This window comes from Dromiciops gliroides, chromosome 2 (genome assembly GCF_019393635.1).
Source record: "Dromiciops gliroides isolate mDroGli1 chromosome 2, mDroGli1.pri, whole genome shotgun sequence".
Lineage (NCBI taxonomy): Eukaryota > Metazoa > Chordata > Mammalia > Microbiotheria > Microbiotheriidae > Dromiciops > Dromiciops gliroides.
This window is the reverse complement of record NC_057862.1, coordinates 71,564,301-71,578,489: the sequence shown is the minus strand read 5'-3', so window position 1 is coordinate 71,578,489 and position 14,189 is coordinate 71,564,301. Positions and strand designations below refer to the sequence as shown.

At 38.1% G+C, this 14,189-nt stretch overlaps 1 protein-coding gene across 1 annotated transcript in view; it reads right to left on the bottom strand.

Annotated features, from left to right (window-relative positions):
* The window catches only part of WDFY4 (WDFY family member 4), a 346,483-nt gene that overhangs the window by 304,400 nt on the left and 27,894 nt on the right, over positions 1–14,189 (bottom strand). Inside the window, 5 exon segments of the mRNA XM_043980868.1 lie at positions 4,351–4,541; positions 7,029–7,130; positions 8,261–8,713; positions 10,312–10,469; positions 13,841–14,030. Of these exon segments, the coding sequence (XP_043836803.1) occupies positions 4,351–4,541; positions 7,029–7,130; positions 8,261–8,713; positions 10,312–10,469; positions 13,841–14,030 (1,094 nt within the window).

Below are 14,189 nucleotides of genomic sequence, written 5' to 3'. Positions count from 1 at the left end.
ATAGGAACGTATTACCCCCATTTCATTTTTGGATATATCTAATTGCGAGTAAAATGTCTCACTGTAAAGAATGACTATTTTATACAGTGACCAACACATGCTGAAAATTCAAGTATACGGTAGTAGCCTAATCACGGTGTTCCTTGTTAACCTATATGGGGTAGGGAGGGCTATTAGGGTGAGTCACAAAGAGATGCCCAAACTTTTTATTTAAAAATTGTGTTCAGTCTCTATAAAAGCAGCTTGTTGAATAGATAGGCCCATAGTAAACAAAAAAGAAAAAGACTATAAAGCCAAAGTAAGAAAAAATATTTTTAAAGCATTGTGAACAGTTATAAAGCTGGGAGCTGATAAGAGACTATAGCAATAACCAAGGGAAATAACATAATCATTGGACATGAGCATGTGATGATGCCAGATTGCCTGATGTAACATGGAAATATGTGGGAATCAAGTGTGTTCACAGTGACTCTAGCCTCTATTTATAATTTTACCATTAAAATGGAGAAGGACAGTAGGGTGAGTAAAAGATTCTGGGAATGGTGGCTCTTTGGAAGATGAAGCATCACTAAATTACAATTCTAAAGTTGAATGAACAATGGTATTATACTTTTTAAATTAACCTGCATACAGAGCAAAATTTTCTTTCTTTATTAAGACATCACTAACTTGGAATTTATGGTAAGTTGAGAATTTGAATCAAATAGGAACTGACACTTTTCTTTTGTTTTGGGGTTTTGTTAAAAATTTGAAAATATCTAAAATTGAACATTTAAGAGAACACGCCAACTTCAAGAATTGTAGAAGTGTCTTTTCACAAGATTTACTTTTACTACATATAAGTGGAATGATCATGGAAAAGCCAATTTTCTAAGCCTCTGTTTTTTCATCTATAACTATAAGTAACCAACAAGTTTCCAGTCTGAAATAGTGGGGAGATTTTCCATTCTAGGAGTCCCCTTCCCATTGGTGTCAAACTCATATAGAAAGAGTAGTCACTTAACCTGTGGACCACATATGGACTTAGAAACCACATATTAACATTACCTCTTTTCTACTGTATTGGTGGTGGGGAGCAGCTGGGTTGCAAAGTAGATAGAGCACAGGGCCTAGAGTCAGGAAGACCTGAGTTCAAATCCAGTGGCCTATACTTACTAGCTATGTGACCCTAGTCAAATCACTTAGCCCTGTTTGCCTCAATTTCTTCATCTGTAAAATGAGCTGGAGAAGGAAATAACAAATCACTTCAGTATATTTGCTAAGAAAACCCCAAATGGGGTCATAAAGAGCCAGAAGGAACTGAAAATGACTGAACATTGTATTTTTATTTATTTTGTTAAACATTTCCCCATTATATTTTAAACTGCTCTGGGCTATACAGCAGTTTTTTTGTTTGTTTGGTTTTTTTTTTAGTGAGGCAATTGGGGTTAAGTGACTTGCCCAGGGTCACACAGCCAGCAAGTGTCAAGTGTCTGAGGCCGGATCCGAACCCAGGTACCCCTGACTCCAGGGCCGGTGCTCTATCCACTGCGCCATCCAGCTGCCCCTATACAGCAGTTTTAAGTTATAATGATGTGCTGTTAGGCCTCTGACACCTCTGCCCTACACTGATGAAAGCAGAGTTCTCCATAGGGTCTTTAAATATCAGTTTGTTTGTATGTTAAGACTTGCAAAGCACTTTCTAATGTGTAGTATTTACCTCACTGGTGTGTTCTTAGTCCAAAAGAGTTGGTATAGACTCTGAAATGTTATATGAATGTAAGTATGATTGCTAGTGATGTTGGCCAGTTGTTTTTCAGTCATGCCTGATTCATTGGAACCCAATATGGGTTGGTTTTTTTGGCAAAGATACTGCAGTGTTTTGACATTTCCTTCTCTGGCTCATTTTACAGATGAGAAAACTGAGGCAAACAGGGTTAAATGACTTGTCCAGGGTCACATAGCTAGTAAGTGTCTGAGGCCAGATTTGAACTCAAGATGAGTCTTTTTATTTTTAGCATGAGTCTTCTTGACTCCAAGCCCTGGTACTCTATCCACTGTACCACCCAGTGGCCCTGTGAGTATGATTAGTACTATATAAATATAATTATAGAGGAAGCATATTCTATTGCTTCTTAGGCAGGTGTTTTAATATAGAATTACAAATGAGCCCAGTCTTTGAATTAAAGAGAACTGTTTATACTAATTCCCATGTTCTTCTTGTCATGCTTGCAAATAAGTTGACAGAGCCCAACTTTCAAGAAGGTATATACATTGATTCTAGGGAAGCCAGGTGGCACAGTAGATAGAACACCAGGCCTAAAATCAGGAAGCCTCATCTTCCTAAGTTCAAATCTGGCCTCAGACACTTGTTAGCTGCATGACCCTGTACAAGTCATTTAATCCCATTTGTCTCACTTCCCTTATCTGCAAAATGAGCCAGAGAACAAAATGCCAAACTAGCCCCCATTATCCTTGCCAAGAAAACCCAAAATTGTGTCATGAAGAGTTGGACACAACTGCATTTATTAAAAAACAACCTGTGTGACCCTGGGCAAGTCACTTAACACCCATTGCCCTGCAAAACAAAACAAAACAAAAAAACAGCAACAACAACAAAACATACACTTATCCTAGGTTCATAGAGTAAATATGGAGGACAAGTGATACAAGTATTTTAGGCAGCATGAAGCAATGGAAAGAAAACTGAATCTGGAGACAGAGGGCCTAGGTTCATATCCTGTCTCTCCCACTTCCTCCCTATGTACCCATGAGCAAATCACTTAACCTCTTTGGTCTCTAATTGCCTCATTTATAAAAATAATAGGGCAAGGGAAATTTCACTTAAATGGGTTTTTTGTTTGTTTTTTGTTTTGTTTTCTGGGTCAATGGGGGTTAAGTGACTTGCCCAGGGTCAAACAGCTAGTAAGAGTCAAGTGTCTGAGGCCAGATTTGAACTCAGGTTCTTCTGAATCCAGGGCCAGTGCTTTATCCACTGCACCACCTAGCTGTCCTCCACTTAAATGTTTTTTAAGGTCTCTTCTAGTTTTTTATTTATGATCATATGGCATAAGAACAATTGTAACAGAAGCATTTTGAAGAATTCTGAAAAAAAAAACTGCTAAAGATAATTAAAACATCTAGGCTCCCACTGCTTGCCAAAGAGGCCTACATAATGCTGCTTCACCTCCGTGCCTTTTCACCTCCATTTCCTTATCTAGAAAAAAAAATGACTTGCAATCTAAATTTGAAAGAAAAATTTGAATACCAAACTTTTAATCAGTGATATCTTACATTTTTTTACAATTCTCTGAATATGTTTTGGGAAAAGACATTACATATTTGAAGCAGATGCAGGTATTTCTGATATTTCAAGCATGAAGGAGAACCCTAAAGGATCAGGATGGATATTATTGCAGAGTAAGGTCTTGGGAGGAATGTATTATCTGACATTTATATCGTGCTTGTTTTAAAGAGTTAGCATTGCATAGATAGAACAGTCTAGGAGTCAGGAAAATCAGGCTTCAGTTCCTGCCTCTGAAAAATGATGGTGATGGTGGTGGTGATAAACTACTTATATTGCCCTTTAAGGTTTGTAAAATGTTTTACATATATTACCTAATTGATCTTACACATTAAATATGTGACCATGGGTAAGACCCTTAAACTTTAGTGCCTGTAGCACTGAGATGATGAGGTACAGAAGAGATGCTGATAAAAATTGTTGGAGTTTCTATACTAAAAATTCCCTATACTGATGAAATAAAAGTCTTGGATTTGACATGAAAAGATTTGCAAAGCACTTCACATACATTACTTCATTTAAGTCTCACAATAACCTGAGAGGAAGAAAAATTATTCTTGTCCATAGGGAATTTAAATATGAGAACCATTCACTGCACAAATATATGTGGAAAATTCACTTAGGGCATTCAAGGCCCAGAGAAAATATTCAATAACATTTGGATTCTATTATTAAGTAAGTAGGAAAACCACTAATGAAATGAAGCAAAACTGTAAGGACACATTGTTATTTTGCATTTCAGTAACAAAAATGTTTTATATGAAGGGTGTTTATGAACTCTAGAAATTATTTCTTTTTTATGCTTACATTGAATTAAATGCAGAGATATATTAGAAGCAACAGTGGGTTTTAATACCTATATCCCAAGATTATTTCTAAACTCTATTTGGTTTTTATTACAACACTGGCTTAATTTTTTGAAGTCTCATTAATTTTTTTAGGTTACTTTAATGACATTCTTTCAGAACAAGATAAAGGCAAAAGCAATAACAACATATGGAAAGCCTCATGCAGCCTTCGTGGCATATGAAAAGAGAATAAAAACACAAAGGAGGAATTTAAATCACCTTAAGTAGATCCAGTTTCAGATGTAGTTCTCCTTGAGTCGATGAGCACAGGGCTCCAATGATTATGCTCATGTATTCTTCAGTGTTAATGGTGGAGAGCTGCTCCAAGATATTTAAAGAGTCATTACGAAAACATTCATCATCCAGAAAAATCTTGATGAAAGGAACCATACCATGATCTTTCAGGACAACTGGGGATCACAAGGAAAGTTTGGGAAATGAATGAAAGATAATGGTGCAAAGATAATAATATAACTCTATTCTATAACACAATCCTCAAAGTCCCCTTCTCCCTTGCTTTTTTTTCCTTATGGTAAAACCCCAACATGTTCCAGAAATTAAATAGTAGGAAATTCAAATATTTTAAAAAGAAAAACAACAAGAACTATATTTATTCTCCTGGTTGAATTCTTTTTTTGTTTAATGATGTCCATCATTAAAGTCTTACTCTGATGCTTCTTTATGATATAGAAGGGACCTATGCCACTGGCACATAATTTCTAGAAGATAGATAGTCATCATAGTAAGACTTAGAGGATGAGTCCAGTCATTGATTGCATGTCTTGTTTCTGAAGACTATATCTAGCAAGTTCAGAGAGGCTCATTGCCAGGTGGACTACAGAGTAATGGATTTGTTTGACTATGGTAACTCCCTGAGACTATCTGTGACTTTGTCAGAAGAGGGCCCACCATGTCAATGAAATTACAGATATTTGAAATACTGGTATTAAAATAGCAGAGATATAAACTGTAAGGGCTGCATCTAGTCTTTTGTTGCCCCACATCCTATGCTAACTATGAAATGTCCATGATATTAAATTTTATTTCACTCCTATTGATACTTCCACCTTCATTTAAAAAAATGATATAAATGTAAATTTGGGGGTATTCTCCTCTGTAGGATATCATAGGAGATGGCAAGATGTTTTCCTTTATCACAGGACTCACAATCAACTCAAAGACTCAATCCTCATGTGTTCCTGTGACCTTGAGTCAGTCTTTTGGGAACACCTAAAAATCTTCTTTGAAATTGGATTGATGAGTTATTTTTTTTAAGTTTTATTAAATGATCCAAGATAATTCCAAAGAACTTATAATGGAAAATGCTATCCACCTCCAGAGTAAGAACTGATGAAGTCTGAAGGCAGATTGAAGCATACTAATTTTCACTTTATTTTTATTTATTTATTTTGTATTTTTTCTATTGGGTCTGTGTTTTCTTTCACAACCAATATTGTTGTGCAGCTAGATGGCACAGTGGATAAAGTACCAGCCCTGGATTCAGGAGGACCTGAGTTCAAATCCAACCTCAGACACTTGACATTTACAAGCTGTATGACCCTGGGCAAGTCACTTAACCCTCATTGCCCCATCAAAAACAAAACAAAACAAACAAACAACTAATATGGAAATATCTTTTGTAGGACTGTATGTGTATAACCAATATCAAATTGTTTTCCATTTCAGGGAAGGGGAAGAGGAGGTAGAGAGAGAATTTAGAACTCAAATTTTTTTTTAAATGTTAAAATTCTTTTTACATGTAATTGGGGAAAAACACTTAAAAATATTAAAGCTTTATGTTTACTTTCATAATCATTTCACATCCCTTCCCCCGCCCTGATGAAAGAAACCTCCTTGTAACAAAGAAAAAGTTAAGCAAAAGCAACTCATTTATTTCAACTAAGAGTATAGGAAATATTTCACACTTTAGTCCCGCCTCCTCTTTGTCAAGAAGAGGGAAGTGTATTTCATCACTTGTCCTTCAGGATCAAGTGTAGTCTTTGATACTTTTTTACAGCAGATAATATTTGAGCTTCTCAGAACAAAGAAGCCATATATACTCTATGTCTTGGGTGATACTACATATATTCCTAGACTGATGGAAGATTAGAGCTAGAAGGAATTTTACCAACATTGGTAGCTAAAATAAACTAAGAGTTTATCCATTTAACTGAACACTTCATAGGCCCTAAGAAACCTATTAAGTACTGAAAGGACAACTGACACTATACATATAGATAATCTTCATTATGAGCTGTTAGCGCATCAAAATAGTGTTTACTGAGCCAGGCAGAAATGACAAACTGCCTGTATTTAGTTGTTATTCTGTTGTTTCAGTCATGTCTGACTCTCCATAACCCCATTTGGGGTTTTCTTGGCAATGATACTGGAGTGATTTGCCTTGTCCTTCTCCACCTTGTTTTACAGATGAGGAAACTGAGGCAAAGAGACTTAAATGACTTGCTCATAGTTACATAGCTGAGTGAATGTCTGAAGCCAGATTTGAATACAGGAATATGAGTCTTCCTGTTTGCTAACCTAGTGCTCTATCCAATGCATCACCTAGCTGTCTATTCCTCTGTTTACTCTCTTGTTATTAAGGCATAAAAATTAATATTCTTTAAGTCAGGAACTAATAGAGTGAAAATAGATTGTCAACAAATCCACTAATTTGCTGATATTCAATAAATGCCTGATGGTTACTGGATGAGTATGATAGCTATGACATCTTCATCAATTACTACACAAATAGAGGATAGAGAACTAGATGATGATAGATATGTGATGATGACGATGGATAGATAGATGATAGATAGATAGCTGGATAAAGATAAAGATAAACCTAACTCAAGGTTTCGAGAAGAATCGTGAAGCATTTATATTATGAATCCCCTTACCCGTATTCCGAACAGAACCCTGCAGTAGCGAAGCCACAATTTTCAACATCACACAGGCCAGGTCTCTGTCCATATCCTCAAAACTGGATGACCCCCTGTTTCCTGCCATATAAAAAATGGAATAAGGATTATGTCACAACACTCTGACCTGTTCCTCTGAAGGATAAGAGAAGAACAAACATGATTATTCTGCTCTTTTTGAAGCAACAGAACCATCTGGTCCAAAGTTATTACCAGATACATCACAGAGAAAGATATTACAGACATCCCAGGCATGTGCATTTCTCAGAATTTACTGTATAAGAGCCTGATACATACTGAGCATCGATACAATAAGCTCAGACCATGTCTTTTCTTCCTCGAGGCATGTTGGTTTAAATTTTAGTATTTGGCCTAATTGCTTTTCCCTGCTGATTAATTGCAAATATTAGGCGGGATAGTGGCAATATTAGTGAGGAAGAATCTAAATAAAAAGAAGCATGGAATAACAAATAAAGGGCTAGTGTTAGAACCAGGAAAACCTAGTTTCAAATTCTGCTCCCAAAACATAGTATCTGTGTGTCCATGAGTGATTACTTAATATCTCTGTGCCCAGGAAAATCTCTAAAGTTTTGCTACAGATGAGTTGATGAACTTCATCAGTGGAGAGAGTTTTGACACTGAGAGTTCCTGAAACAGATAAAATCACTAGCCTAGACTTTTTTTTAAATAAAAAAGACACATAAAAGAGACTCTAAGCTGACTCCTTTTATGTTTTGAACAGTATATTAAGATCAAGTTTATTAAGTTCACATAGGATAGACTACGAAAGTATGAAATGACTAGCCTCTGTTTTTGCACCCTATGTCCTCCTATCAATTCTGGGTAAATGAACCCTTTGAGTTCAGTTTCCAAAAGCTGGGAATCATGAAACAATTCAATTCCATAAACATTTATTAAGCATTTACTATGTGCCAGGCAACGTAGTAAGCACTAAGGATACAAAAAGGAGGTAAAGACAGCCCTTGCCCTCAAGAAGCTCACAATCTAATGGGAGAGAAAATATACAAAGAAATATACCCAGAGCAAACCATTTGCAGGATAAATAGAAAATAATTAAAAGAGAGAAGGTAGTGAAATTAAGAGAGGTTAGTGAAGGCTTCACGTAGAAGGTCCGGTTTTAGTTAGGAGTAAAAAGAAGCCTGTAAGGTCAGTAAACAGAATATTCTTGTACTGTGATCTCTGAACTGTACCTGTCTTCCTCATAATCTTTGCTTGTTTCCGTAGCTGAGCCAGCAAGAGACCCAAAAAACCCGAGTCCCTGAATATGTCAGTAAAGAGCAAATCATGGGCAATGATCCTATTGAGGCTCCGTAAGGCCACCAAGGTACACGACTGGGCTAGGTTCTCCTTGATCAAATTCTGCACCTTCTTGAGAATTTCATGTGGGATATAAGACAGGTCAAACACCACAAACTCCAGGAGCTGGAAGAACTGCATATGAACCAGGGAGTGCTTCAGGTGGATGACCTCCACAAACTGGGAGATAGGCTGCAGGGTCCACTCCAAGAGAAAAAAGTTCCTTCCGTTCCAGGTCCATATTGTTTTGATGCTGGATAATATTTTTCGGCAGAGAAGGGGGTCATTCGTTTTCTGGAAGGCATTTTGCAACACTTGAAAGGCCTGAAGGTTTTTCACAGTCATCTCTGGGAGAGAATAAAAATACAAAAGTCTTAGATACTCCTTGAAGTATTTGTTACACTAATTATAATGTTAATATCTCTAGGGAAATAGCTAGAAGAAAAATGGAAGAAAACTCAATCATTGGCTTATTAGAGACTCTAGTGTGAATTAGGTAAAATAAACTTATAATAAGAATATTATTTACATAGTATTTACTCTGTGGCCAGGCACTGGGCTGAGTTTGTGTGATTGTTCAGTCATTTTTCATTCATGTACAGATCTTTGCGATTCCATTTGGAGTTTTCTTGGCAAAGGTACTGGAGTGGTTTGCCATTTCCTTCTCCAGGCAAACAGAGTTAAGTGACTTACCCAGGGTCACACAATTAGTAAGTTCCTGAGGTCTGATTTGAACTCAGGAAGATGAGTTTTCCTAACTTCAGGCCTGTGGCACTCTATCCACTGTGCTACCTATAACTTTTATCTGACTAACTATACCCTCGCCCACCTTTTGTTTTGGCCTTGCCCTTTAATTTCAATGGAAAAGGGAACTCCCAGTAAGAAAACTCCCTCTACCAAAGTGATTCAACAGTGATTTGTAGTCTCTACCTTCTGAAATCTAAAGTTAGGGAGTTTGCTGGAAGAGTGAAACGTTAAGTGACTTACCAAGGTTCCCAGTTTGTGTCATAGACAGGACTTAAAATTGAGTCTTCCTGATGCCTTATAAAGTGAAAACTTTTCAAGGGAGTCTTTCTAAATCACCACAGGCCCTAAGGAGGCTTTGGAAAATTAAATTATCCCTAGTGAACAAAACAAAGTCTCTCCTCTAAAGGGCCAGTTAGAATAATCCATAGCTCTAACGAGACACATGATAAAAGTTATGTGTTGGTCCCCTTTTCATAGAGCTGGGGGAGCAGGCTCTCACTGGGATGAGTGGGTAGCTTCTTTGTAATGAGAGAGGCCATCTTTGACCATGCCAAAGATGATTTCATACATCTAGGTATTAGATGGATTCTGAATAAGAAGAACCTAGATTGGCCACTACGAATTAATTAAGCAATTAATTAAAATAAAGCCTATAGGGTAGGTCAAATTTATGTAGCAAATCACTTCCCTAAACTAAGTAACAGACCCAAATACAATGAGCCAGTTTAGAGCAAAAATATTGTTTTCTAGGCATTAGGTTGCAGATAGCGAAGCTCATTTTCCAGGTCTGTCAGAGCACAGCAAACTGCAATACTTTATGGCCTCTAATTTCACTGGTATAGACATTCTCCTCATCCTATGAGCATCATGCCCCCTCTGGGACTTAGGTGATGGTCCCTAATGCTCTGTGGCATCAAAACAGTCATCTCCCAGTGAGTAGCCTGGTAATGAGCCTCCCTGGTTGCAGCTGGGTTGGCCCCAGGATGACAGTAGCCCAATTCATCCATATGCCCCTCCTCAAAGCCTTTCAGCTTGGCAGAGGCAGTCAGAGCCTGGGTTCCACTAGTTTAGCCTTTGGGACAAGGGGTCATGTCTATACCACAATGAGCCATTGGAAGAAGCCTTCAAAGAAAGCACAATGAATCCCAAGAATATCACACTACCAGACCAGAGAAGAAAGTGAAGAAATATACCTTACCTGAGGGCTCGTGCTGGAACTGAAAGCCTTCAAGTTGAGGGTAGGTGACACTGTCAAATACCTTCAGCTCTGTCTTCCCACAGACTGTGAGCCACACCAGCAGCTCCAAAATCTCTTCCAGATGGGGCTCTGCTTCATCTTCTGGGTTATCCCCATACCTAGGGAAAAGGATTGCATTGGGTCCTTGTGCAAATGTTCCAAAGCCACTGGCTTGCCCCGAACAGCCCTCTGGGGCCATAGGCGTGCTTACAGGGTCAGTGAGCATGCTGCCAACCTGAGCATAGCCATCTAGCCTCTGTGTGCCTTCATCTCCTGTGGGGGCGGGGGCAGAGAAAGCAATTGGCTGCGCAGAATCAATAGGAAAAGCATCAAAGGGGCACCTACCTTCCTCCAAAAGGAATTAGGAGTGACTACAAAAGAGATTTTGCTTCCATCCTTGCAATGAGAAGGGCTAGACTTGGAACAGATATGATTCAAATAGGGAACATTGGAATTCTCTGCTTCAGTCTAGCTCAGTTGAATTGTTCATTATCTTTATGCATATTAAAAACCAATAGTATGTAATGCTTTTTCTGTGTAAATGCAGGGAGCTCTCAGTAAGGACATTGTTGTTGAGTCATTTTCAGTCACGTCTGACTCTGTGACCCCATTTGGAGTTTTCTTGGCAAAGATCTTGGAGTGTTTTGCCATTTCCTTCTCCAGTCCATTTTATAGATGAGAAAACTGAAGCAAACAGGGCTAAGCGACTTGCCCAGGGTCACACAGCTAGTAAGTGTCTGAAGCCAGATTTGAACTCACAAAGATGAGTCTTCCTAACTCCAGGCTTTGCCTTCTACTCACTGCAGAAATACCTTCTACCAATGCAGGTGAGAAACTACATTATAAATTATAGTATTGGAGAGTTGCCCCATGGTACCAAGAAATCCAGTGATTTGCCCAGAGGCACATATCCAGCATGCATTACCGGTGATACTAGAACCTTTGGTCTTTCTGAGACCAACAGCATCTACTTGCTATAACTGTCTCTCATTAAAGCATTATATAAACATCAACTATCATTTTCTTTCCAAGTCTTTACCCTGTGGTACCATGAATTAGTTATAATAACTAGATAGTATCCTCACTTTACAGATGAAGAAATTGTTGGGCAAAGAAATGGAGTGATATGCCTATTATTACACAGCTAATAAATGTAAGAGGCCGGATTAGAGCCCAGCTCTTCCAAGTGTAGGGCTTCCAAGTCCAATAGTGCATCCACTGTACCATACTGTTGTAGATGTACTTCTTTTACAGTGGGTAAAGATACACTTTATGTTTTCTATAGAGTTTTTCTGCAGAACTGGTTCTGGTTTTCAAAACTGGTATAATTTAAGCATGGTTTTAGTTAATGAAGGGAGGATATCAGGGTGAAAGAGATTTATAATCCTTGAAGCAGGAGTAGTACCTTTTAGCTCTTTTCTCTTTGAATGTTTCAGTCTCCTATCAACTCAAGGGGAAAAATGTTTGCTATCCAGAAATCAGCATTTACTGAATGCCTGTTATGTACAGGATCTATAACTTTATACATGCATCCTAATTATCACTTGTACATCTTCCAGAAAGGGTGAGATAATACTATACTCCTCACCTCCCCTAGACCAAACACAGCAGTTTCTACTATTTGATCAAAAAGTTCTGCCTGTGCAGTTTATAAAGCTACCTGGGCAGGTGCCAGAGATAAAATATTTAAGAGGACCAAGGAGTTCAATCTGGAAGAGACACTGGAGACCACCTAGCCTGAGCCTATCATTTTACAGATGAGGGCATATAACATGACCTGAGTCACATAGATAACAAATAACAGCATCCAGTCAAGTAGCATTTATTAAGCACTTTCTGTATGCCAAGCATCATGCTAAGCCCTGCCTTTGTCTTCTGATTCCAAAGCCAGTACTCGTGTTATATTGTCATAGTTTTAGGGCTTCATGCAAACTCAGAGGCCACCTAGTCCAATACCCACACCAGCTTATAGATGAGGAGACTGAGGTTCCTATTTGCCAGAGGATACACAGGTAGTAAATAAGAAAGCCCAGATCATCTGATTCCGAAGTCAGTACTCTTAGTATTTTAAGGAGATCATCTACCCATAATTCTATAGACAAGGAAACAGGCATAATGAACTTAAGATCACACAGGTAAGTGGGTAAAAAAACTGAGATTAGAAGGCACATTCCCAAACTCTATAGACAAGGGTCTTACTACTGCCTCTTGTCTCTCAAAATAATAATAGACAGATGAACAGACAGACAGATAGATAGATAGTTTACATACATACATACTTGGATACATAAACAGATATAGAAATAGACCTGTAATGACATGTATATATGTATAGATTATATATGCATGTACGCCTGGGAGTACATTTTTGTGTGTGCATATATGCATACATATGTGTATGTACATATATCCTGTACCACATTCTGTTTCTCTGTGGTTCTATTAAAATGGGAAAAATCAGCCCTTTCATACCATAAAAATATTGTGATAAATATATTTATGTTATTAGAATCTCTTTGATAACAAAACTCTTAAAGCATATTCATTTAACGACCATTTACTGAATGCCTCCTAGAGTCCCAGCATATCACAACAGCTGATTGCTGGACAGAAGCACTAACCTGATGCTGCAGCTAGAGGAAAGGTACAAAGGTGTACAGAAATGACAGTCCCCCTAATTCTGGTCTCTTCTAAGAGATGAATACCAATTTTCTTTTAATGGACTGACAAGTTCACTATTCTCTGTATTTTTTGAGAAGCAGGCAATCCAATGAATTTCAGAAGTCAAGATCAAGGGCAACACACAAGACAGACCCATGAGAGACTTGACCCAGGGGATACACAGAGCAGTAGAATTTAAATTCTGGCTAAATTTCTCTGACTTCTTATAATATCCAATTTCACTGGGAGCTCTCTGAGAATAGAAACTTAATAAATCCTTACAGACCAATGGAATAACCTATCCTCTGACCAATTCCCACCATCCCAAATGGCAGAAAATAGCTTGAATGGATTGGCCATCTACGCAACATGCTCAGAAACGACCCAGCCAGTCAATAAGCATTTGTTAAGCACCTACTATGTGCCAGTCACTATGCTAAGACTAAAGATACAAAGACAAAAGACAGTCGTGACCTCAAGGAGCTCACAATCTAATTAAAGAAAGGTGATTGAAGTTCAGTGAAGAAAGTCCTGAATTTAGAGTTATAGAACCTGATTTCAAACCTTACTTCTATCATTTACTTCCTGTGTAACCGCTGGGCTTCCATTCCTCGTCTATAAAATAAGGGGGTTGGATTGGATACCCTCTGAGGCTCTTTGCAGCTCTAAGTCTATGGTCCTACTAAACGGATTTCAAAAAAAAAAGCCGTCGTGGTTACAATTCGTCTCAGTTTTGTGAGTTGGTGATTTTTATATTTTCTTACTACTTTCCCTCCCCCCATATCCTATAGTATCAACATGAGTGCCATCTAACTAAAGGTGCACTTACCGAAGTAAAATTTTGAGCAGTATAGGGTAGCCGTCACTGTTCTCAAACTCGAGAAGCAAAGTGGATGAAATGGAATAGGAATCCTTCACAAAATACAAAATGAGGCTCGCCACCTCACTCACTTCCTGGGGATGCAAAGTGTCCACCAGCCTGGAGAGATTCTGGAGGGCGATTTTCACAGAGTTCGAAGCTGCCAGAGGAAACATTGTGTTTGCTTAGCTAGCTCAATAGCAACAACAATTGATGTCGGTCAGAGACCAACTGGACTAAAACCCTTGAAATTACATCTCAAAAAAAAAAAATCAATAGGTCAACCAAAAGGAGGCTTTTCCATTTGGCTTTTTATTCA